The sequence below is a fragment of the Podarcis gaigeae genome, assembly GCF_964106915.1.
Source record: "Podarcis gaigeae genome assembly, chromosome: 8".
NCBI lineage: Eukaryota > Metazoa > Chordata > Lepidosauria > Squamata > Lacertidae > Podarcis > Podarcis gaigeae.
The window spans coordinates 18357947-18380005 of NC_139684.1; the positions used below are offsets into that span (position 1 = coordinate 18357947).

Consider the following 22059-nt stretch of genomic DNA (forward strand, 5'->3'; position numbering starts at 1 on the left):
CGGATTTGTGCTGGGAGCAGTTTTGTTTGTCCTCCCTTAATGCTCTCTTTCCACCTTGACTGTAAACGCTGCACTTGCAAAAATATTACCAATGTCTGTTTTGTTAGGGGAAACATTGAGCCAGTGGTGTAGCGTGGGTTGTCAGCACCCGGGGCAAGGCAAGTAATTTGCGCCCCCTAACCCATGGATTTTAGGGGGCAGAGAGCTGCGAGTGCGAGCGCCCCCCCAGATGTTGCGCCCGGTGCGGCCGGGCCCCCCCTGCACCCCCCACGCTACGCCACTGCATTGAGCTAGGCCTTGTGGGATGCACACAAGAGACAACCACTCCATGCAGTTAGAGCACATTCAAAGAACATGGCTTCCTCCCCACAGAATCATGGGTGATTTTATTAAGGGTGCTGGGAACTGTAGCTCTGTGAGAGATGAACTTCGGTTCCCAGCATTCTTTGGGGGAAATCATGCACTTGAAACGTGTGACGTGGATGTTAATCTACTAGGTGAACTACTTTTTGTACACGCACAAGGCAGATGTGTCCAGCCTCCTCTCCTGCCCCACTGAAGTGCTTTTTTCTGTGACACGGTGATGCTGCCATCACAATGAAGTAGCCTTTTGCCTGGAGTCTTTAATTTCCATGTTTTGTAGGCCATAGTCAACATCTTCAAAGGGGTGAGACCCACCCCAAGCTAAGAGATGGCTTGAGCTGAAAGCCCCATCAATTTGCTGTGTGGGGATACGCTTACATGTTTGGAAAGGAGTAGCATTTATATGCAATAATTAGCATCTATAGTGCTTTAGAGAGTTTAAAGAGCTTTACATACTCAGGAATTTTGCTCAGGATTGCTCAGGAATTCCACAACAACATTCAAAATGAGGTGCCTGTACTCTGCCTATAATGCAGATGGAAGTGGGGCTCGAGGTGGACATTTATTTATTGCATTTATATCCCATCTTTCCTTCAGGGAGCTCAAGGTGGTATAGATGGTTCTGCCTCTCTTTCATTTTATCCTCACAGCGACTCTGTGAGGTAAATTAGGCTTAGAAACAATTACAGGCCCAGGGAGTTTCATGACTGGGATTTGAACTGTGGTCTCTCAGGTCCTGATCGAACACTCCCAACTACTGTACCACGCTGGCTCTCAAAATGAGTGAGAGACCCTGTTGGCATATTACACCCGTGTTCCAAGATCTCCACTGGTTGCCAGTTTGTTACTGGGCCAAATTCAAGGTGCTGCTCTTGAAATATTTATGTTTGTTTCATTTATTTATTAAATTTGTATGCTGCCTTTCATCCATAGATCTCTGAGTGGTTTGCGACATTAAAAATAAAACATAAAAGCACAAAATACATAATAAAAAAGGGGGGAAGAGAGGAAAACCCACAAGTCAATAACCCACCTCCCCTCAACACTTCAGGAACAGTTTTACTTGAAGGCTTGCCTTATTCCATGGGTGCCTGCTTGCACAGCCACAAATGCTGTATAATGTTACAGGGTATATAACATTATACAGCATGGGGGGGGGGGAACCTAGTCTTTGGTGCTCCCTGCCCATTAACATACCATACTGTGTTTGACGCCTGCTAAAAACGTTTAGGCAAACCTGCCCAGATATGTACATTTGCTGTTTTGAAATTGGTTGGCTTTATTTATATTTTGACCATGTTAATATGTCTACTTGTTTTGACATTTTGATTTTATCTATATTTTCTTATGGATATTTTATATTGTTTTATGCAAACTGCTTAGAGGGTTTATTATTATTATTAAGCAATATATACATCTTATCAAATAAAAATAAATATGTGTGAATTGAATAGGAACTTTGGTCTTTTAAATACTGTCATGAGATCATTAAGGATTCTGCCTTGCATCTTTTAACCTTAATCTGTGGAGTGTTGCGGCTGGTTGTTGTAGGCCACTTACATGCGCACCCATGCACACATAAACACATGTGCACACTGTTAAGAACATAAGACCCTCCTGGATTATGCCAATGGCCCATCTAGTCCAGCATCCTATTCTCACGGTGGCCAGCCAGATGCCTATAGCCCAGAGTACGGTGGTCATTTATTTTGGATAACTTACATGGAGTACCATGATGGGTCAAATGATGTTTTATATCAGGCATAGGCAAACTCGGTCCTACAGATGTTTTGGGACTACAACTCCCATCATCCCTAGCTAACAGGACCAGTGGTCAGGGATGATGGGAGTTGTAGTCCCAAAACATCTGGAGAGATGAGTTAGCCTATGCCTGGTTTACATTGCCTATAGCTGCAATCTTCTGTGCATTTACCCTGTAAAGGCTCATTCAGGCATCCTTTTTATTCTGTGTTTATGATTATTTGTGCTCACGAGCCTATTGGGGCAGTCCTACACTATCCCACATTAAATACTGCTTCTGTCTGCAAAAGCTTGGGGGGCAGGCATAGTGCTTCATTTCCACTCCTGTACCTTTCTGCTGAAATCCTGTAACTTTTAACTCCACAAATGTTCTGTATGAGTTTTCATCACACGTCTGTTGCGCTATAGCCCCTCTAGACAGCAATAATGTTGTAGTGTTGCAGAACTGATAAATTGGGATAAATACACCAATGACACATTGCAGAATGCACCCGCAATAAAATATCAGTCTGGAGTTGCTCCAAGGCCCTCGAAAATAGTGGGACTTGCTTCTGGAGAAAAATCGATACGATTGTGCTGTAATGGAGGAGTTAATGTTGGTGCTCATGTCGACTCTCTCATGCCACACATTAGCTACAGCAGTTGTAGTAAACCTGCAACTCCACCAGTAACAAACAATTGCGTATATGAGGGTTATATATACTATCAGTGAGATTGTGAAAGGATGACAGGGTTCTTAATATCAGGTGATATTGTGTGTGCCTGAGGCAGAGAAAGATAGAGTGAATTACCTTTGGCAAAGGCGGAAATTTGGGCCCATAGCAGTTGGGTGCCTTGACCGATGTCAACCACTTCCTGTCTTGCTGCATTTCCCAAGCACAGTGGTGCATGCCCTGGGGCAAAAACAACATTGACTCTGTGAGGAAGGAAGAGAAGTTTAGATAACAAATATTATCTCCACCACGCTTTTTTTTTAATATGTCTTCAAGGAGACGCTTAATTCAGAGCCCCCACCCCCACCCCTTGTGACGCAATAGCCTGTCCAAAGTTGACATGGTGGCCATCCGTGGTGATTAAAGTATAAGTCATTGGATTCTCCATTCTAGCTAAGGTCTGAGGGAGTTTAATTTTTAACTAGCCTCACCTATAGCTGAGGCGGAGCAAAGCGAGACATGTCGGTGCGTGTTTTGCTCGATCAACCCCCAGCTAGGAACTGGGCTTCAAAATCCTCTCTCTCTCTTTCTCGTGTGAGGTGCTGAGAGAAACCCAAAATGATCAAAACCTCTGCTTGGAGCAGTGGGGGGGGGGGCATGAATGAGTGTCTGTGAGAAATACAAACAGCCCAGAGGGGTGGAAATACTGCTGAGTGATGATAAAGGGAGTGAAAAAACCCCAAACTCTGGTTTCTTCCTTTTTAGGCCACCAGCCAAATGTCTTCTGCCTGAAGGCCCTTGATAATATTCCATTAGTGTGTGTGTGTGCGCGCGTGTGCTTGTGTGTGTGTAGGAGGTTAGCGCTTTGTACATTTTTGGTACAGTGAGCAGGTTCTGCATTCATTGTATTCAACGCTAGTCCTATTCAGAAGTGAAACCACTGAAATGAATTTCAATAGGTCTACTCTGAGTAGGACTTTAGGCCCCATCTGTGCCATACACATGTGCCCACTCAACCACTTCAGTTGTCTATAGGTGCCACATACGGTAATGCCCATTTTGCATTTGTAAGAACTTGATTGTTTAGTGCGGCAGCACATGGGCATAGCCGGGGGGGAGGGGAGAGTTCCCCCAAATCAGTAAAAATCAATAAAAATACATAGCTAACTGAGGTCGTCCCCCCCCCAAATCTTGGCTATGCCCTACACTTAGGAACTCCCTGCTTATTGAGATCAAACAGGCGTCTCCACTGTACTCTTTTTGGCACCTGCTGCAAACATTCCTGTTTCGATGAACCCGCCCAAATGCTTAGAAGGTTGAGGTAATTTTAATCTGTTTTAGCGTTTTAACTTTTGCGCTTTTAAAGGTATGCCTGTGGTTCCCCCCCCATTGATTTTATTGTTTTATCTCTTTGAAAGCAGCTTTGAGGGTTTGTTTGTTTTTTACACTCAAGCGGTACATACATGAAATAAATAAAATAGATTTGAAGTGCTCTTATATCACTAGGGATGCAGGTAGTGCTGTGGATTAAACCACAGAGCCTAGGACTTGCCGATCAGAAGGTCGGCGGTTCGAATCCCCACGACGGGGTGAGCTCCCGTTGCTCGGTCTCTGCTCCTGCCAACCTAGCAGTTTGAAAGCACATCAAAGTGCAAGTAGATAAATAGGTACCACTCTGGCGGGAAGGTAAACGGTGTTTCTGTGCGCTGCTCTGGTTTGCCAGAAGCGGCTTAGTCATGCTGGCCACATGACCCGGAAGCTGTACGCCGGCTCCCTCGGCCAATAAAGCGAGATGAGTGCCGCAACCCCAGAGTCGGCCACGACTGGACCTAATGGTCAGGGGTCCCTTTACCTTTATATATCACTTTAAGTAATTATGTCGTTCCCAAGAACCATAGTGTGCTGAGAGTTGTGAGGAGACCCCCTGTTTCCCTCACAGACCTACAATTCCGAGAGTTCCATGGGAAGAGGGGTCAATTGTTAAGCCACTTTGGGAACTGTAGTTCTGTGAGGGCGATGGGGGATTTCCTCACACCTCTTAGTGCCCTTAACAAAACACAGTTCCCAGGCTTCTTGGACGGAATGGCAATGCCTGTTTAAAGAGTTATGGGGCCTTAGTCGGGTACAACCTATTAGATGAATTCTGGAAGATTCAGGACAGGCAAAAGAAAGTGCTTTTTCACACAGCATGTAGTTAAATTATGGAACTATATACCCTGTGATACAGCAAGAGTGGCCAGTTTGTGACCTTCCAGATGGGCAGCATGTAATAATAATAATTTTTTTGCTGGAGTATGCCTTCCATCGTCGCTGACCATTGGCCCTGCTGGCTGAGGCTGATGGAAGTTTTGCAGCCCAACAACACCTGGAGGTCCACACAGGTTCCCCATCTCTGCCTTCACATATTAACATTGAGAGCTTGAGGTTATTCATCTGTTTCCCACATACCTTTGGTATTGTCTTTCTTTACCCCCTGCTTGGGTTATTCTGATAAGTGATGGAGCAGGAAATGACCTCAGATTTCCACTGATGGTGTTATGATTCACCAGTTAAGACACTACCTAGTGTGAAGGTGCCTCTCTCTGTGTGTGAATTAGATATTGCTGCGATCAATTTGCATTAGGCAAATTGAGATAAATTATCTCAACCGATATTGGAATTCCCCCCTCTTTCCTCCGTTTATTTACCCATTTGTGATGCAAACAGCTAGAAGTAGTGCTATTATGAGAAGATTTCCAGAGAGTTAACTGCGTAAGCCTCCTGCAATGAAAACAATCAAAAGAGTATTGTGGCACCTTTTAACAAAGGTATTGTGGCACAAGCTTTTGTGGTCTGAGCATCTGACAAAACTGTTTGAATGCACAAAAGTAGGTGTTTTAATATATTTATGAAGTCTCTTTAAGGTGCTATAAGACGACTTGGTGTTTTTACTGATGTGAGGTTTCAGCTTGACTGGAATTTTGTGAGAATTCCAGAACCATTTTTTAATTTCATTTTTAAGAACACTTCACATCTCTCACTTTTGTATTTTTTGTATATATTGTAAGCTGCCTTGAGAACTTTCCAGTTGGTAAAGATATATAGGCAGCATTTCAAGCACTTGACTTCCCCTAAAGAATCCTGGGAAATGTAGTTTGTTAAGGGTACTGGGAACAGTACTTCTGGGCAGGGGGGTAAATTAGTTTCCAGTATTTTCGGGGGGGGGTGTGCCATGTATTTTTAATGTATTGTTTGGATCTGATCTGACCTGACGATGGGTCCATCTAACTCTGACTGGCAACAGTTGTCTGGGATGCTCGACTGGGTGCCTTCTCAGCCTTAGCTGGGTGCACTGGGGATTGAGCCTGAGACATTCAAATATTTTAAACAAATGTCATTTTTTATCTCGCCTAATAGTTAGTATATCTTGGACTGATTGTGAGGGGAGGGCCCTGCCGCTCTTGATTCTTGAGTATGTCAGTGATACTAAGCCACTTACTTGCCTATACTGTTCACAATTCTTTTTGCCTGTTGAATCATTGAAAAACAAATGATGAAGGATTTGTACTGTGAAACTAGACGCAGAAACGACGTGCAGAACCGGCTGACAAAGCAAAAGATATTTCTGGAATGAATCACAATTATTTCATCATCCCATGTGAACAAGATTGTATAGTATCTGTGCAATTTGCCCAGTGTAATTATTCTACACCTCAGGAGTTCTCGAACACAGAAGACATTAAAGGGCAAAGGCTGGCCCATTGCGGGAATAATTCCTACCACCCCTACATTTTCATTGGCACACTATTCTTACCATTGCCTGCTTAAATGTGGCAACAGAGCTTCTAGGATGCACCAATCCAGGAACTAAACTTTATAGACCCATTCGCACCAACCATTCTTACTCGGATTTCTGCTATTCCAATTGAGACATACAGTAATCTGAAGCTGCAATCAAGTTTAGTGAGTTAGTAGGATGTTGCTGGTGGTTTGCGTAAAGCGAGTGAGTTCCTATTGGCTTGGAAAGCCTGGGAACGTGGGGGAAGATGAAAATCTGGGTTGCCACTTAATGCCCAGAAGGGCGTCTAATTAAATTTGGGTGTGTGGCTGATTGTACTAACACACAAAATAAGTAGCATGCTGGGGTGTGGGGGAGCAGGTGGAAGAGGCCGTTTTAAAATATGAATCCAAGTTATTCTCTTGAAAGAGAGCTAGATGTTTTCTTACTTCTTTTGCCAGCACTGAATATGGTGCCTTCAGCGAAGTGCTGCCCTGCAGATGTTTTGTACTCCAAAACATCTATACTGTCATATGTCAGTTTATAATCCTATATACGTACCCACTTAAGTGCCAGAAAGCCCCATTGAACTCAATGGGATTTTCTTTTGAGTAGATTTGCATAGGATTATGTGTGATTAATTATAAAAAGGATTCACCAACAGAGGTTACTTGCTGTGTCTGTGTGATTTACTGCAGTGGCCTTTTCTCCTCCTAATCAGCCTTCACTGCGGATATGTGATAACTGCTCTGTTTTGGGTGTGATTGTGGTCATTTAGTCACAGCAGAATTGTTTGCCTTCAGAGGAGATCCTGCCAGAACCATACAGAAGCCCAGTCGTTCATACTGTTACACAAATCTTTTCAGGTATACGAGTGGAGACATGTGCCTCCACATATAACCGAGAATTGTGAATTTAATGAAGAAACACTGCGGTATACTTTTGTGGCCACATGTATCTGAACCTCAGAGTATACATGATGTTCTAATTATGGGTTCTGACCCTTTTGGACAGCTTTGTTCTTCTACAGCAGGGAAAGTGGAACACATCAGCCTGTGACTGTGCTAATGAAAGGTTACCCTTGATAATTAAGCACTGAGAAACTTTAGGTTAAATGCTTCTGTCTGAGGCTTGCATGTGCAATAAATTCCATTCTTGGTCCTGCCTTTCCTCTTCCCTGATCTCTGGGCCCACCAAGAGCCTAAAATAAGATAGTTCTCAGTTGCTGTTGCTTTTGAAGTTACGTTTGTGCCTCCTCAGGCCACAGCTCTGATATGGTAGCAGGAACTTATGTGCACCCCAGCATTGTTTTGGCGTTTTTAAACAGGAAAAAGGTACAAATGGTATCACTTGGGAGAGTCCTGAAAATCACAGCTGTAGATCTGTAATCAGCCCTCCTACACATGACAAGTGAACATCTGCAGCTTTGATACAGTGTGAAAAGCAGTAACTGATATAACTCTAGAACTTCCAATGAAGCCAAATGTTGGAAGTTTCAGGACAGGCAAAAGAAAGCACTTCTTTACGCAGTGTGTAGTTTAACTATGGAATTCACTGCCACAAGAATAGTGATGGACACCGATTTGGGTGGCTTTAAAAGAGGATAATATGTGCATGCACCATACATTTAAAGCATGCACACCCCTGTAAAGAATCTTTGGAACTGTAGTTTACCCCTCGAAAGCTAAAGTTCCCAGCACCCTTGACAAACTATATTTCCTGGGATTATTTGAGTGGGGGGGGGGGAGGGCTTTAAATGTATGGCGTACATGCAGCCTTGGACAAATACACAGAGAACAAGGCTATCTGTTGCCACTAGACAGAATGGCTGTATTCTACCTCTGCTTTCAGAGGCAATATGCTAGGACTCACAGTATGCTAGGACTCTCAAGTGAAGAGTGCGTTGTTACACTCTGGTCTTGCATCTGATTGGCCTCATTGAGAACAGGTTGTGGGACTAGATGGGCCACTGGCCTGATTCAGCAGGCTGTTTCTTCAGGGCTCCTCTTATGTTCTTAATTTGGATAATCAGATGTACTAATTATAACCTTAAGGCTGGGGACAATGCAGCACAGGACAATAGGATGCCAGTGGTGGTTGCGCAAGTGGTGCAGATTGCAGGGTGCTATGCCTCTGTTTCAGTGTTGAACCATGGAAAATACTCGAATGAAAAGCACATCCTCGGTGACGAAGAGAGGGACATTACTATAACTGTTTATCTTTAGGATGAGTGCACTGTGTGTGTGGCAGGAGAGCTTTCAGAGTGTAAAGACCCCTGGGGGAGAGCGCAGCTCGTCTGTGCAGAGAGAGGGGAGCGCATTGCATTCTCCTCTGTGGAATTTCAAGTCTGTGAGGGCTGAGCTCCTGAGAGGTCAATAGAGGGTGAGTTTCGCTCTCACAGTGCAGAGCAGGATGGAATGTTGGAAGCTATATTAGATGTCCACCTTCTTCTCCCTCAGGTGGTTAACCTCTGTCTTCAGGATGCTAGTGGGGGATTTCCTTTACAGTAATAATTTCTCTGCACATAGAAAATGAGTCCTTGAAAGAAGGGTCCCAATGCAAGATTTTCTCTGACATTCCAGGCTTTGCTGAACTTTTCTGTATTAAACAGTGTCCAGTCATGGGAAGCCTGACCTCCAGTCTGTAACCTCAGTAAGAATTAGGCCATTCATCTAGATAAAGGATGGAGAACCTCATTCCCAGAGTTCAAATGTAGCCTTCCTACCTTCTCTGTCCGTCCCTTGGAACTTTACCCAGGCTCTCCTTGGGTTGCATCCCTCACTGGCCTTGCTTTGCACTCTCCCTGAGTGTTTTTGCCTGGCTGCAATGCACCCTGGAACTCTGATCATGCATCTTAAGTGGCTGGACGGAGGATAGAGAGGGTTGTGTGAGTGTGCGTGGAAACTGCACAAAGGTTGGAAACTCAAGGCAGTAGAAATATAAGATGATTGGAACCCCACTGAACTTGAAGCATGGGAAGCCCCAACAAAAAATTATAATTTGGCAGAATATTTGGACTATATGATATGTATTTGTATAATTTGGAATACTTAATGTGATTTGATTGGATTGTTAAAATGGGAAATTTAATAAAAATTATTTTTGTTAAAAAAAAGAGAGGAAACTTCACAAAGGTGAAATTTGCATTCATTGCTCCACCTACTTTTGCCTCTGACCCCTCTCACCACTTGCATGTGGCTCCAAAAAGGTTGCCCAGAGGGGAATGTGGCTCTTAGTGTGAAAAGGGTCCCCCATCCCTGCTATAGATATGTCAGTTTAGCTGCTGTTCAGTATATTAGAATCTCTTCTGTTAAGATTCCTTGCATTGCAGGGGGTTGGACTAGATGACCCTTGGGGTGCCTTCCAACTCTACAATTCTGTGATTCTGGATTTGCTCCTTCATGTTTTTCTCCTGCCTTTCCTGGGATATCTGGATAGCACCATCCTCTGAGGTAACTTAGGGTGAGAGGGCAACTCACCTAAGCCGACTGAGAGCTCATCCACACTTCATTTTGTGCCACATTTCTAGACACAGGTCTGGGCTTCCCAGGTCCATGTTTAAGCTTTTATTTTTGTCCTGTCACTTCCCCCAGGAAAGGCCACATTTTACCTGTCAATTGGAGCAAACAGCAATGCACGGAAAACCAATTGCCGTTTGCTCAGATTTAGCAGTAAAATGTGGTTTTCCCTGGAGAAAACGCCAGGACCAAAACAAAACAAAAAACGCCTAGAAAGTGCAAAGCAAAGGTGAGTGTGGATGAGCCTTGAGTGAACTTTGAGACTCAGCAAAGATTTGAAGCTCGGTTTCCTACAACCAAACAGTTCCCCAAAATTGCAGTTGGCGGCAGTTGCCCCAATATCCCTTTTATCTGGGAAAACCTCCCTGCCAGTTGAGCCTTTGTGTTCACAACAGCTTTGTCCTGACTGGCTTGCATTCCCCCACCCCTTTTATCTGTCTCAGGGTTGGCAGATGATCAATAACCCAGCAGCAAATATTTAATCTCTTTCTCCTCACTTTAATTGCCCCTCGGTGAAATCGTTAATTGTCGCTTAGCAGTTCCCATCTCCAGATACATGCTCACTGATGCCCTGTAGATTCTAATCTGTCCCCCACAGGACAGCTGGAATGGAAAGGTAGCTAACTAACTCTCTCTTTCTCTGGTTATAAGGGCAGATATTCCTGGAGAAGAATTCAGTGTGATTCCAAAGCTTGCAATCCTTTCAGCAACAGAGGGCTGTTACACATTACTTTTATATTTTGAATGGCTTTGGGGCGGCTGCCAGGCCTCAGTGTCTGGCAAAGCCTACCGCTGATGCTGTCCGAGCCTTTCTTCAAATCCCGCTGCCCTCCACTCTCACTGTTGACTGGTCACCATTTTAAATTTCCCACAATCCCTTTCATGAGCTTTGGGGCATTTCAGGACGTATAAAAGGTAGTTGCCTGGTGCTGATCAGAGGAGCCACGGCTCCAGTAACCACTACTAAGGAAACCCAGTAGACCCTCAAGTATGCAGCAGCCCTGACCCTGGGTCTTACTTCCAAGTAAATATGCACAGGGTTGCACTATTTGTTTTTGCTTTGAGTTCTACCACCCACAGCAGTGGTAAATGTAAATTATGAATCAGTGGAAACTTGGTGTAGCAGAGATGCATAAGCTTCTGGCTTTCATCTACTGCATACAGTATTTTGAAAATACTATATATCTTTGTTTGCTGTGCATTCAGACACCTCTTAAGATATTGTAACCAGATTTTGCATTATGGCTCCTGAGGTCAAGGAGCAGATTTTCATCTGTGTTTGGATACAGTTGGATGACGTTTGAATCAAGATGGTGGAGTGATCCTTTCAAAAGTGCACTGGTTTTAAACACTGATTTAGAAAGGCACTGATCTTTCGGTTTCTTACAATTCCAAAGTGACACCAGGTTTGCAGCCACCTCTCTTTTTAGTAACATGTGAGCTGACCCTTAGAAAGCTTCCAATTGTATGAGGAGTAGCTCTGGCTCCACATCTAGACGTGTTCATTGAGGATTTATCCTGGTTTGCTTGCACTTAAGACTTCAGGGAGGTTAGACAACACTGGCTACTTATTGAGCATTCATTCCAATTTGTTTGTGCAGAGGTTAGACAACACTACATAAAGCAAATGTTATCCCACACTTCCTCATCACTTTCCTGATTGGGAGGGATTGAATCCAACCTAAAAGCAATAACTGTCTGGAAGCACTCAGTGATGCTCAAAGACCAGCAACCTTCAGCATTGATGGAAGTTGACCTAGTAGCAAAAGATAACGTATGCCTCTTGCATTCTTGCTTGAGCTACCTTCCATACCTTAGGAGGTCCTAAGGCATAGATATATGTTTTCTACCATACCACCAAATCCTGCAGCCCAAAGGATGTTATCTGTCCGTAGGCTTTCTATGTCTTGATCCAATTAGGCCTAGCTAATGTCAGAGAAACCCAAGATAAAAAGGGCTTGTGGGTAATTAGCACCAGTTAACTGGTTCCTCTCTAGCTGTTGACGGGTCTCTGAAGTGGCTGTTGCAGAGAGGTGAAGGCCCATTCCTGAGAAGTGAGCTAACCAAAGCACCACCCAGGGCAATGTTGGTCTGGCTAATAACTGCTGAGCCTTCATCTATCAAGGGGGCTCATGCAGCTGTCTCTGTTGGCACCAGTTATTAGAAAGCAGGCATATATGGATTAGAACTGGCTAACTTCAGCGGGGACCTGCTCTGCCTGGATTGTGCTATCTGCCTGCCACTTGATCCCACATTCTCCTTCAGGCTGCAAAAGACTTTTCCCTTTTTGAAGCTAGGACTTTAGTTGGTGCTTTTACTTAGCTTCACTGCATGCGTTTGACGGAGGGGAAGGGAGTACAGTACTGATGCTTTCTGACAAGGGAAGATGGACGACAGCTGAAAGCTGTACAACAAGAAGCATCTTTGTCCTCAGTCCTGGATAAACAGGTTTTGCAGGCTCTTCAAAAACCTCCCCAACCTGTTTGATCAGAGTCACCTGTGGGTCAAAAATGAATGTGTATGCATGCTGAAGAAAAGGATGACTTCTTAAAAACCATCCATTTCTCCACAGGCCTCTTTTGGTTACTGGGAGGAGAATGATAGACTAAATGAGCCACTGGCTTGACCCAGCAGGGCTTTTCTTGTGTTCCGCTTGTGTTCTTGGAAACAAAACAAAAAGCTGCTAATTGAGTCCGCATTTGCCCAAACAGTCTCCATCAGCACTGAGTGTCTGTGAAAACATTATTCAAGGAGCAAACACAAGACGAGATGGTAAAGCTCTGTCTGGACTGTACCATGTTAGACTGGTGGGGCCCCCCATGATCAAATGCCACACATAGCTCAGAGGTAAGAGTACCTGGTTTTTATGCAAAAGGTCCCAGGTTCAGTCCTTGACATCTTCAGGTAGGACTGGGAATGTCCCCTGCTAGAAACGCTGGAGAGCTGCTGCCAGTCAGTGCAGAATGTGTGAGCTAGATGGACCAGCAGCCTGAGAATACAACTCCTTAATGGTCACCCACGTGATACAAATCCCTATATATTAGGGCAGTATTCCTCCAGGAATTTTAAAAGTTGCATTGTTTTTATATAGGGCTGCTTCCAGGCTGTCTGTAGTTTGCAGGAGTGATTGAGTCACATACCAGAACTTCAGGTTTGCACATTCAACGTGGATTAAAGAGCTCTGGTGCTCTAGCACAACAAATAAAATTTTAAAAATTGCAACTCTTTTTGCTGTTTGAAAAGTGATGGAGAAATGCTTTGAAAAAGATGGATGAATAACTAATGGCAAGGGCATATAAACACCCAGCAAGTAAATCAGGATGAACATGGGATGAATGCTGCTTGCCGTATAACATCCCTGTAGACAAATCACCAGTAAACACCATATGTACATGTGTACACGTTACTGGCTTAAAGGGCAGCAAGATCATTGCCCCCTGAGTGTGTTCCACATTGCATTTGCATGTTGTCAAATGCAACAGTGCGGTTGAATGTTTTTCAAAGTCACCCTCTTTTTGCCCATTCCAGTGGGTGGAGAGATGGTGTGGATGTCTTCATATGGCTTCTGTTTTCAAATTGGATCAAATATAGTTGTGGGGGCATGTAAAGATTTAGCATATAAAGGCTAATGGGCATGTAAAGATTTGTGTCCAGGTTGAGAAGGAAAAGCAAGAGCTGTACAAGCAGCTGAGTTCAAAGAATTAGGAAGGGTGTGTGTGTACTTGCAGCTCAGCTGCAGGACTTGACTTTCACCCAAGTCTGGTAACCTCTACTTTTGGGGCTCAAATTAAGTTAGCACCTTCTTAAGCCACTTAGCTGGGTTAATCACAATGCTGAATGTGGAGGAGATTAGTCGTAGTTTGTTTTTAAGCCCCCTCATTGACTCCTCTCCAGGGTTGTAAGCAGAGAGTCCGGGTTGCAGTAATCAAACCTTAAATCCTTGGCTGGCATGGAGACTGTACAACAAACACACACCCCAGACCACTTGTTCTTTAGGAAAGGCATCTGTGATGCATTTAGGGTTGCCAGCTTTTTTGTTTCGAGAATGTTACCTCTCCCTTGATCTGGGCTGGCTCTTGGTTCTAGGGGGTTGGAGAAAATTGGAATATAGGAAGTTGCCTTATTGGTCCATCTAGCTCAATGTTTCCCAGTCGGGGGCTATATATGGCACCTGGGGACCCCCAAGATATGCCAAGGGGGCCACAGATGACAATCACATAAATAGGGGGCCACAGCAGGAGGCTAGGTGGTGACAGAGGGAAGTGAGAAGGGGAAAGGGGAAAAGCATTTTTTAAAAAAAATCCTGATTGGCTGGCTATGGGGGGTGGCCCACCAGGGCCTAGCACTCCTTCCTGCCATGTGCATTTTCTTGGAGCAGTTTGTTTCCAGCGGGAAACAGTGATCGCTGAGGCTCCAGTTCTGACTGGTAGAGTCCGCGATCCAGAACCCCCAGGTCAGGTAAGTGTAGTGGTAGGGTGGCAATGGGTAGGGCTGGGTGAGCCAGAGCTGCTTGTTGCTTCCAGTGCTGGACCCGTTGGCAGCGTCTGCCCGGCTCTGCAAGGCGCGGGGTGAAATCCACCCCAGTACTCAGCCGAGTGGGGTCATCTGGTGCTGCTGACTTGCATCTAGTAAATAGCTGTCTACTCAGAAGAAAGCTGCACTGAGTTCAGTGGGCCTTACTCCCAGGTAAGGATGTGTGGGGCTGTAGTGTTTTATCTAGGAAGCCAGGGCTCCTCCAGATGACAATATCTTTTCGCACCAGGTTGGTGAGGACCACTTGCTTTTTAAAATTCTCCCAGATATACAGAACTCCTTGTGTACCTTTTGGACTGTATCTGGAGGTTTACCTGTGTCAAATAACTGGGGTCAAATAAGTGTTGTTTAATTTTTATAATACATGGAAGATGGATCTCTCTTGCAAGGTTCTGGTCTCTCCTTCACTGGAGGTTTCTAAGCAGAGGTTGGGTGGCCATCTGTCATGGATGCTTTAGCTGAGTTTCCTACATTGCAGGGGGTTGCACTAGAAAGATGACCCTTGGCGTCCATTCCAGCTCCATGATTCTGTTTTTCTGCTTCAATATGTAATGGTATTTTTTTTTATAAATTATAAAAACTATAAATAAAACATCTTCTGTTTACAAACACAACATTTAAATAGCCACCTTTCTACTGGTAGGACGGGGTTGCATGGGTGTAGCCAGGATTTTTGTTAGGGGGCAGGCTTTTGTTAGGGGGCAGAACCTCAGGTTTGTATTGATTTTTACTTATTGGGGGGCAGCTTCTCCCCTGCCCCCAGGCTACGCCCATGGGGGGCCACAGGAAGGAAACCAGGTCAGAAGGGGGCCACGGTCGGGAAAAGGTTGGGGAACGCTGATCTAGCTCACTATGATCTGCACTGACTGACATCACATGAAACTAGCACCACGTGTAAAATTCAGTACAGTAGAACCTCGGGTTGCAGACGTAATCTGTGATGGAGGCACATCCGCAACCCACAGCATTCGTAACCTGCAGCACCGCATCTGTGCATATGCGTGACATGATTTGGTGCTTCTGCGCATGCGTGAAGCTTGATTTAGCACTTCTGCACATGCACGAGTGGCAGTGGCATAGCGTGTGTTGTCAGTACCCGGGGCAAGGCAAGTAATTTGCGCCCCCTAACCACCAGATGTTGTGCCCGGTGCGGCCGGCCCCCCCTGCACCCCCCACGCTACGCCACTGACGAGTGGTGAAACCCAAACGTAAACCTTTCAGGTACTTCTGGGTTTCCCATGGTCCACAACCCGAAAACATATAACCTGAAGCCTTTGTAACCCGAGGTACCACTGTCTTTGCAGTTCAGCAGGCAACACGTTAAAGAATGGAGTCCAGTGGTGTTTGGCTTTTAGACTCCTAACTGAAGGCCACATTCACACCACTTTAAGCAGTCATGGCTTCCCTCAAATAATCCTTGTCAAGGGTACTGAGAGTTGCTGGGGGGGTTGCCGTTCCCGTCCCAAAGCTACAATTCCCAGAGTGGTTTAACAATCAGTCCCTCTTCATAAAGGACTTGGGGATGTAGCTCTGCGAGTGGAATAGGGAGTCTCCGAACAGCTCTCAGCACCCTTGGCAAGCTGTATTTCCCAGGATACTTTGGGGGAAGCCATGACTGTTTAAAATGGGATATAGTCCTTTAAATGTACTGTACAGTTACTTCTAAACTCAGCTTTACCAGTTGGGAAGCCAGTACAAAAAAGAAAAAGATTGCTGGTTCTTTTGGCCCCTTTCTTCCATTTTCCAAAGCTTTTCGTTAAATTAAATCACCAAAAGAACTTATGCAACCCAACTGAGAAATAACATGAAATTACACAGCAATTAGCCAAAATAAAGTCATTATAAAGCTAACAACCAAACATACATTTATTACCTGCTGTTAGTCTTATTATTTCATATGATTTAAATACCGCTTGACTGTAGAAAAAAGCCTCAATGCAGTTTACAGAAAGGATAAAGCAGTAAAAGCATCACTAAAAGTTTACAACCATAATTTAAAACATCAAGAAAGTTAAAACCACAGTAGATTAGAATAAAACAAATTAAAGTTCATATGAACTTTCTAAATATATGGGTAGGCTTGTCTAAATAAGAATGTCTATGCCATGTGCTGAAAAGAATACAGTGAAGGCACCTTGCCTGATATCAATAGGCAGGGAGTTCCAAAGGGTTGGTGCTGTCACACTAAAAAATAAATTATTACAGATGAGGTGCAAGTATTATGTGGCGCTTATAAACATACCGATTCCATTCAGTACAGCATATTCCAGGGCAGGATACAACCATTTAAAATACAGTATTAAAATTAGTTAAAACAAATTACATTCATAGGAAATAGTATAAAAACACATTGGGTCCTATTCCACCAACCTTTACTCACAGCAGGCCCATTAAAATTAATGGATCTCACTTTGTCATGTTCATTAATTTCAATGAGCCTACTCTGAGTAAAAGTTTGTTGAATGCCATCTTTTTTTAAAAAAACAACAACAACAAACCTGGCTGGTTCTCAAGGGTTTAATCTGTTGTGATGAACCATTTTTGACTTTTTAGTCATTATTATTATCTTAATAAAAATGCTATATTTCTAACCTTTTTTTTTTTTTTTCAGAACCTCACCAACCAGGAAAATGAGAAGGAAAATTTTGACCAGCGTTTCCCAAACCTGTTCAAGAAGGGAAGGAGGAAGACTGTGGTGCGGAACCTGGGGAAGATTATCTATTACTCCAAGGTCAAGTTTAAATTTCAGCAGTGTCAGGTGAGTTCTGCAGAGGAGGAAAGGCAGATGCCAAAAGTTGCTTTGAGAGAAGTAACGCCAAGGCTGTGTAGATACGCGATTCTAAACTATACATGTACAGCACTATCGTGCCATTTTAAACAGCCATGGCTTCTTCCAAAGAATGATGGGAACTATAGCTTGTGCTGAGAGTTGCTAGGATGCCCTTATTCTTATCACAGAACTACAATTCTGAGTTGCCTGGGAAGAAGGATTGATTGCTAAACCACTCTGGGAGAGGAATGGAGTCTCCTAAGAACTCTCAGCACCCTTAGCAAATGACAGTTCCCAGAATACTTTGGAGGAAGCTATGATTGTTCGAGACTGCATAGTACCGCTTTCAGCATATAATACAGATGGAGCCTAAATTTCTGAATGGCCAGTCTAGTGCCTGTTAGTTTATGATATTCTTGCAAAGGATGCAGGACTGTGTGGGCTTTGAATCTGATCCAGCAAGGCATTGCTTAAGCAGTGGTGCAGAATCAGGATCACTTAATCAAGTAGGATGTCCTGAGCTGACCCTGTATGTTTAATACACACCATTGGTCCATTATTATTATTATTATTATTATTATTATTATTATTATTATTAATTTATTTATACCTCACCCATCTGGCTGAGTTTCCCCAGCCACTCTGGGCAGCTCCCAATCGAGTGTTAAAAACAATACAGCATTCAATATTAAAAACTTCCCTAAAGAGGGCTGCCTTCAGATGTCTTTTAAAGATAGGATAGCTGCTTATTTCCTTCACATCTGAAGGGAAGGCGTTCCACAGGGTGGGTGCCACTACCAAGAAGGCCATGTGTCTGGTTCCCTGTAAACTCACTTCTCGCAATGAGGGAACCGCCAGAAGGCCCTCGGCCACACTATACCTTTTAAACACTGCCCTTTTCTCCTCCTTTCTGTTGAATTGTGTATAGTTTCCTCCTTCTCTTTACGCTATTAGAGTGTTAAATTTTACTAATTTTAAGTCTCCTTCAGTCCCAGAAGGCATTTTTGAAGTACATAATGTTAAAGATCTCTGTCCCCTTGAAATACATTTTTTTAATGTGTTCATTCTGTTGTAGGAGATGAACGACTGCTACCTGGAGCTCTTTCAAGCCTACCTCTATTTTCAATCCCTCGGTCCAAATGGACTCACCTATCAGGTAAAGGATGGCAGACTCTTAACACACCATAAGGATGCAAGATGAGCCTGCTGGATCAGGCCAGTGGCCCTTCTAGCCCAGCATCCTGTTCTCACAGTGGCTGACCTTTGGGAAGCTTTGCAAGCTGGCCATGAGTGCAGCAACACGCTGCCCACCAGCACTTCACAGCAACTGGTATTCAGAGGCATAAATCTGAATAAATAAATCGTTTCTGAGTTCCCTCTGCCAGAGATGCAGATGAACAATCGCTGCAATGACTTACTCTTTCCCTTGGTTATCCAAGGCAAATGAGTTTGTCACTGCATGCTTGTGAATCATGCAGCAAACCAAGACAAGGGAAAAAGCACTTTGGAATCTCAAAGCCTCTTGCCTTTGTGGGTGCATTCAGGGCACAAAACCTCCCCAGACCTCTCTTAACATTGCTGAGTCATGCCTTTTGCATTCTGTCTGGTCCTGGTCTTCCAAATAACCACTGTAAAGTGGATTGACCTGTCTTTGCACAGAGAGTAGCTGTTTTGAGAATTATTTCTTCTGTGGACCCATGGGAGAGCAGTCCCAGTGCATTGTGGGAAATTTACTTGAGAACCAATTTTTTTGTGGCATGACAAAACCTACGTATCCTGTGCTTTCATTTGAAATTGCCATTAGGGTTATTTCTGTTTGTATTGACCGACAGACCATAAACATCAAATGACAGCATAGGTGGCGAACCTCATGCCTCACGCTCAGCGGCCCTGCTTAGCAGCCCAAGTGTTTTTGCCTGGCTAAAATGTGTGCTTGAACTCTGATAAGGTGGAGGTTAGAGAGCCTACTTTGCAAAAGTAGCATTTACAGGCTACTATTTTTGCTTCTGGACCCACCCACCACTGGCACCAGTCCCTTGGAAGGTTGCCCCAAACAAAAGCTCTCCATGCCCCCTGCCTCAGTGTAGCCAACATTGAGCTAGACAGACCAGTGGTATGACTCTGTATAAGGCAGCTTCCAATGTCCTCTAGGCTGAATCACAATGAGTCACCTGTTGCAAAGAGTCCATAACAGTTTTATTTGCTCCCCTACTGTTTGTGTCAATTAGGCCTCCTTCTTGGGTAGCATCAGGTCATTATTCAAATAGATATCATCGTAGGAATAACTCATGTGTCTGGTTTGCACAGAACACTAAGCCAGACCATGGCTAAGCATGAGTGAGCAAGCGTGCAGGTACTCAAAGCTAAAAATCGCAGCCGCTTCGCTCCTGCCTCTGACTTGATTGGTGTAGTTATCTGGCTTCACAAAGGCAGGTCCCTGTCTCCAGCATCTTAGAGCTGTGTTAAAAAAATGGTATACAGAAGCCTAGAGATGCCCGATCAGCACGGAAGGGGAGCTTTTCAGCCCCTGTGTGCTCCAAAGCTAAGCTTTTGGGAAAACTGAAAGCGGCCAGGTGCTTCAGTTTCAAGATAATTGTATCCTAATTCTGTTAACATGCAATGGAATATATTGGAGCACTCCAAATCATTTGCTCATACACATGAAAATAATAGATCTAGCAGAATGGCAACACACGGAGATCTGCATTGATTGTTGCATAGCATTCCTAATTGTATAATTGTAAGATTTATTGTAAAATCCAAGAAGAGTTGTGGCTGCAGCTATCATGAAAGGAATTGTGCACTTCTGAATTTGCCACTACACTACTGCCCACTGTGCTGCTTAGCTTGCCTGCAGTTTTGCTCCAGGCAAACTATGAGCTGTAACCAGAGTTTGTTCTTGGTTTGCTGCTTATGGTTTGTCTGGAGAAGATAAAAAACTACGAGCCCAGTTTTGGATGTAATACTAAGCCAAATCATTGTTTAGCTCCAGGTAGCAAGGCAGCAGCAGGACTGGGGAAGGAGCAAGGCAGTCACAGTTTTTGCTCTGACTACACGCCCCCCCCCCCCTTGCTCACACTTAGCTGTGATTTGGCTAGAGTTACACAGGACCTGGGCCAGTCGTTACATTTGTACCATATATTTAAAGCATCCTATGCCACTTCAACAGTCCTGGCTTCCCCCAAAGAATGCTGGGAACCGTAGTTCGTTCAGGATCTCCTAACAACCCTCAGCACCCTTAGTAAAGGTAAAGGGACCCCTGACCATTGGTTGCGACCCTCATCTCACTTTATTGGCCGAGGGAGCTGGCGTGCAGCTTCCGGGTCATGTGGCCAGCATGACTAAGCTGCTTCTGGCGAACCAGAGCAGCGCACGGAAATGCCGTTTACCATCCCGCCAGAGTGGTACCTATTTATCTACTTTCACTTTGACGTGCTTTCGAACTGCTAGGTTGGCAGGAGCAGGGAGCAAGCAACGGGAGCTCACCCCGTCGCAGGGATTCAAACCGCTGACCTTCTGATCGGCAAGTCCTAGGCTCTGTGGTTTAACCCACAGCGCCACCCTAAGCACCCTTAACATGCTGCAATTGCCAGGGTGCTTTGTTGGAAGTTGTTGTTGGCACCCATCTGTTTCGAGAGACAATGGAGTACACCTCTGGGGGTGAAGTCAAAGCGCTGCATCAGCAGCACTGAAGTGCCCTCTCCGGGAGGCGGAGCAAGCCTGGGCAGTGTGTATGGAGCCTTGGGCTGCCCAGACGACAAGACCCCCCTCTCGGTCTTGCTGATGGTGGTCCAAAGGAAAGCAGAGCAATATGTTTAGCTCCAGCTTGTGCTGCAGGAGTTGCTGGAAGGAGGCGTACAAAGCGCCATCCAACCAAAGCCTGAATCCATTCTGATACACTTCTGGATTTAAAAGGGGAGTTTTGGTAAACACAGTTGGGTTGACAGATATAAGATGGTTACATTCTCTTTTCACAGGGCTTGGTGCCTCTGAGAGAAATTCAGCTGAACGAGCTTGAAAACCCAAAGGGCGCCCAACAGGAGATGCATGCTTTTCAAATCACAGGTGAGAGCAAGCCACTCTTTGACGTACCTATTTTTGGTATGACGTCATTTTCTGTGGTGACTGTGGAATGAATGCTTTCCTTAGGAGGTGCTTTTTCTTAAGTGGGAGAGAATAGATGGTGGTGGTGAAATGCTTTTGCAGTGCAAAGTGGGAACCTACAGAATAGCTGATGTCAGTAGGGCTGAAAAGGGTGTGCATTGGGGCAGTTTGGGGTTGTGCTGCAAAACTTTTGCAATTGTGAAATGAGCAAAACCAAAAATAGCTTACCGCCCAAGGTCTGTAGGGAAGGAGATGTATTTCCGATATCTGGGGCCTAAGTCATTTAAACACTTACATGAGCACCTTGAATTGGTCCCTGCAGGTTCTTTCTAACTGCCTTATGTTCCTAGCAAACCTTTTAACTTTGACCTCCACCGGCCACTTTTAAGCTATGCTGTATCTCCTCTAAACCCCACAAATTGAGAGCTACTATTTTAGGGCTCATTCACACTTCCTTTTTACCCCGTCCTTTCTAGGCACAGGTCCACCCAAATGCTGCTCTCTTTTTTTTGCCCTGCCCCTTTTTCCAGAAAAACCACTCTTTGATGCTGAATCAGAACAAATGGCAATTTGGGTTTTCTGCTGGCTGTCGTTTGCTTC

General features: G+C 44.5%; 1 protein-coding gene across 3 annotated transcripts in view; it reads left to right on the top strand.

Moving 5' to 3' along the window:
- PLEKHN1 (pleckstrin homology domain containing N1) overlaps positions 1–22059 on the top strand; it is a 57943-nt gene that overhangs the window by 7269 nt on the left and 28615 nt on the right. For 2 of the 3 annotated variants that reach the window (XM_083752605.1, XM_083752607.1), the window contains exons 3-5: positions 17197–17343; positions 18431–18511; positions 21333–21420. In XM_083752605.1, coding sequence (XP_083608731.1) covers positions 17197–17343; positions 18431–18511; positions 21333–21420 — 316 coding nt within the window. Of the gene's footprint in view, positions 1–13999; positions 14511–17196; positions 17344–18430; positions 18512–21332; positions 21421–22059 lie in introns of those variants that run through there. The other variant, XM_083752606.1, reaches the window with a different exon arrangement.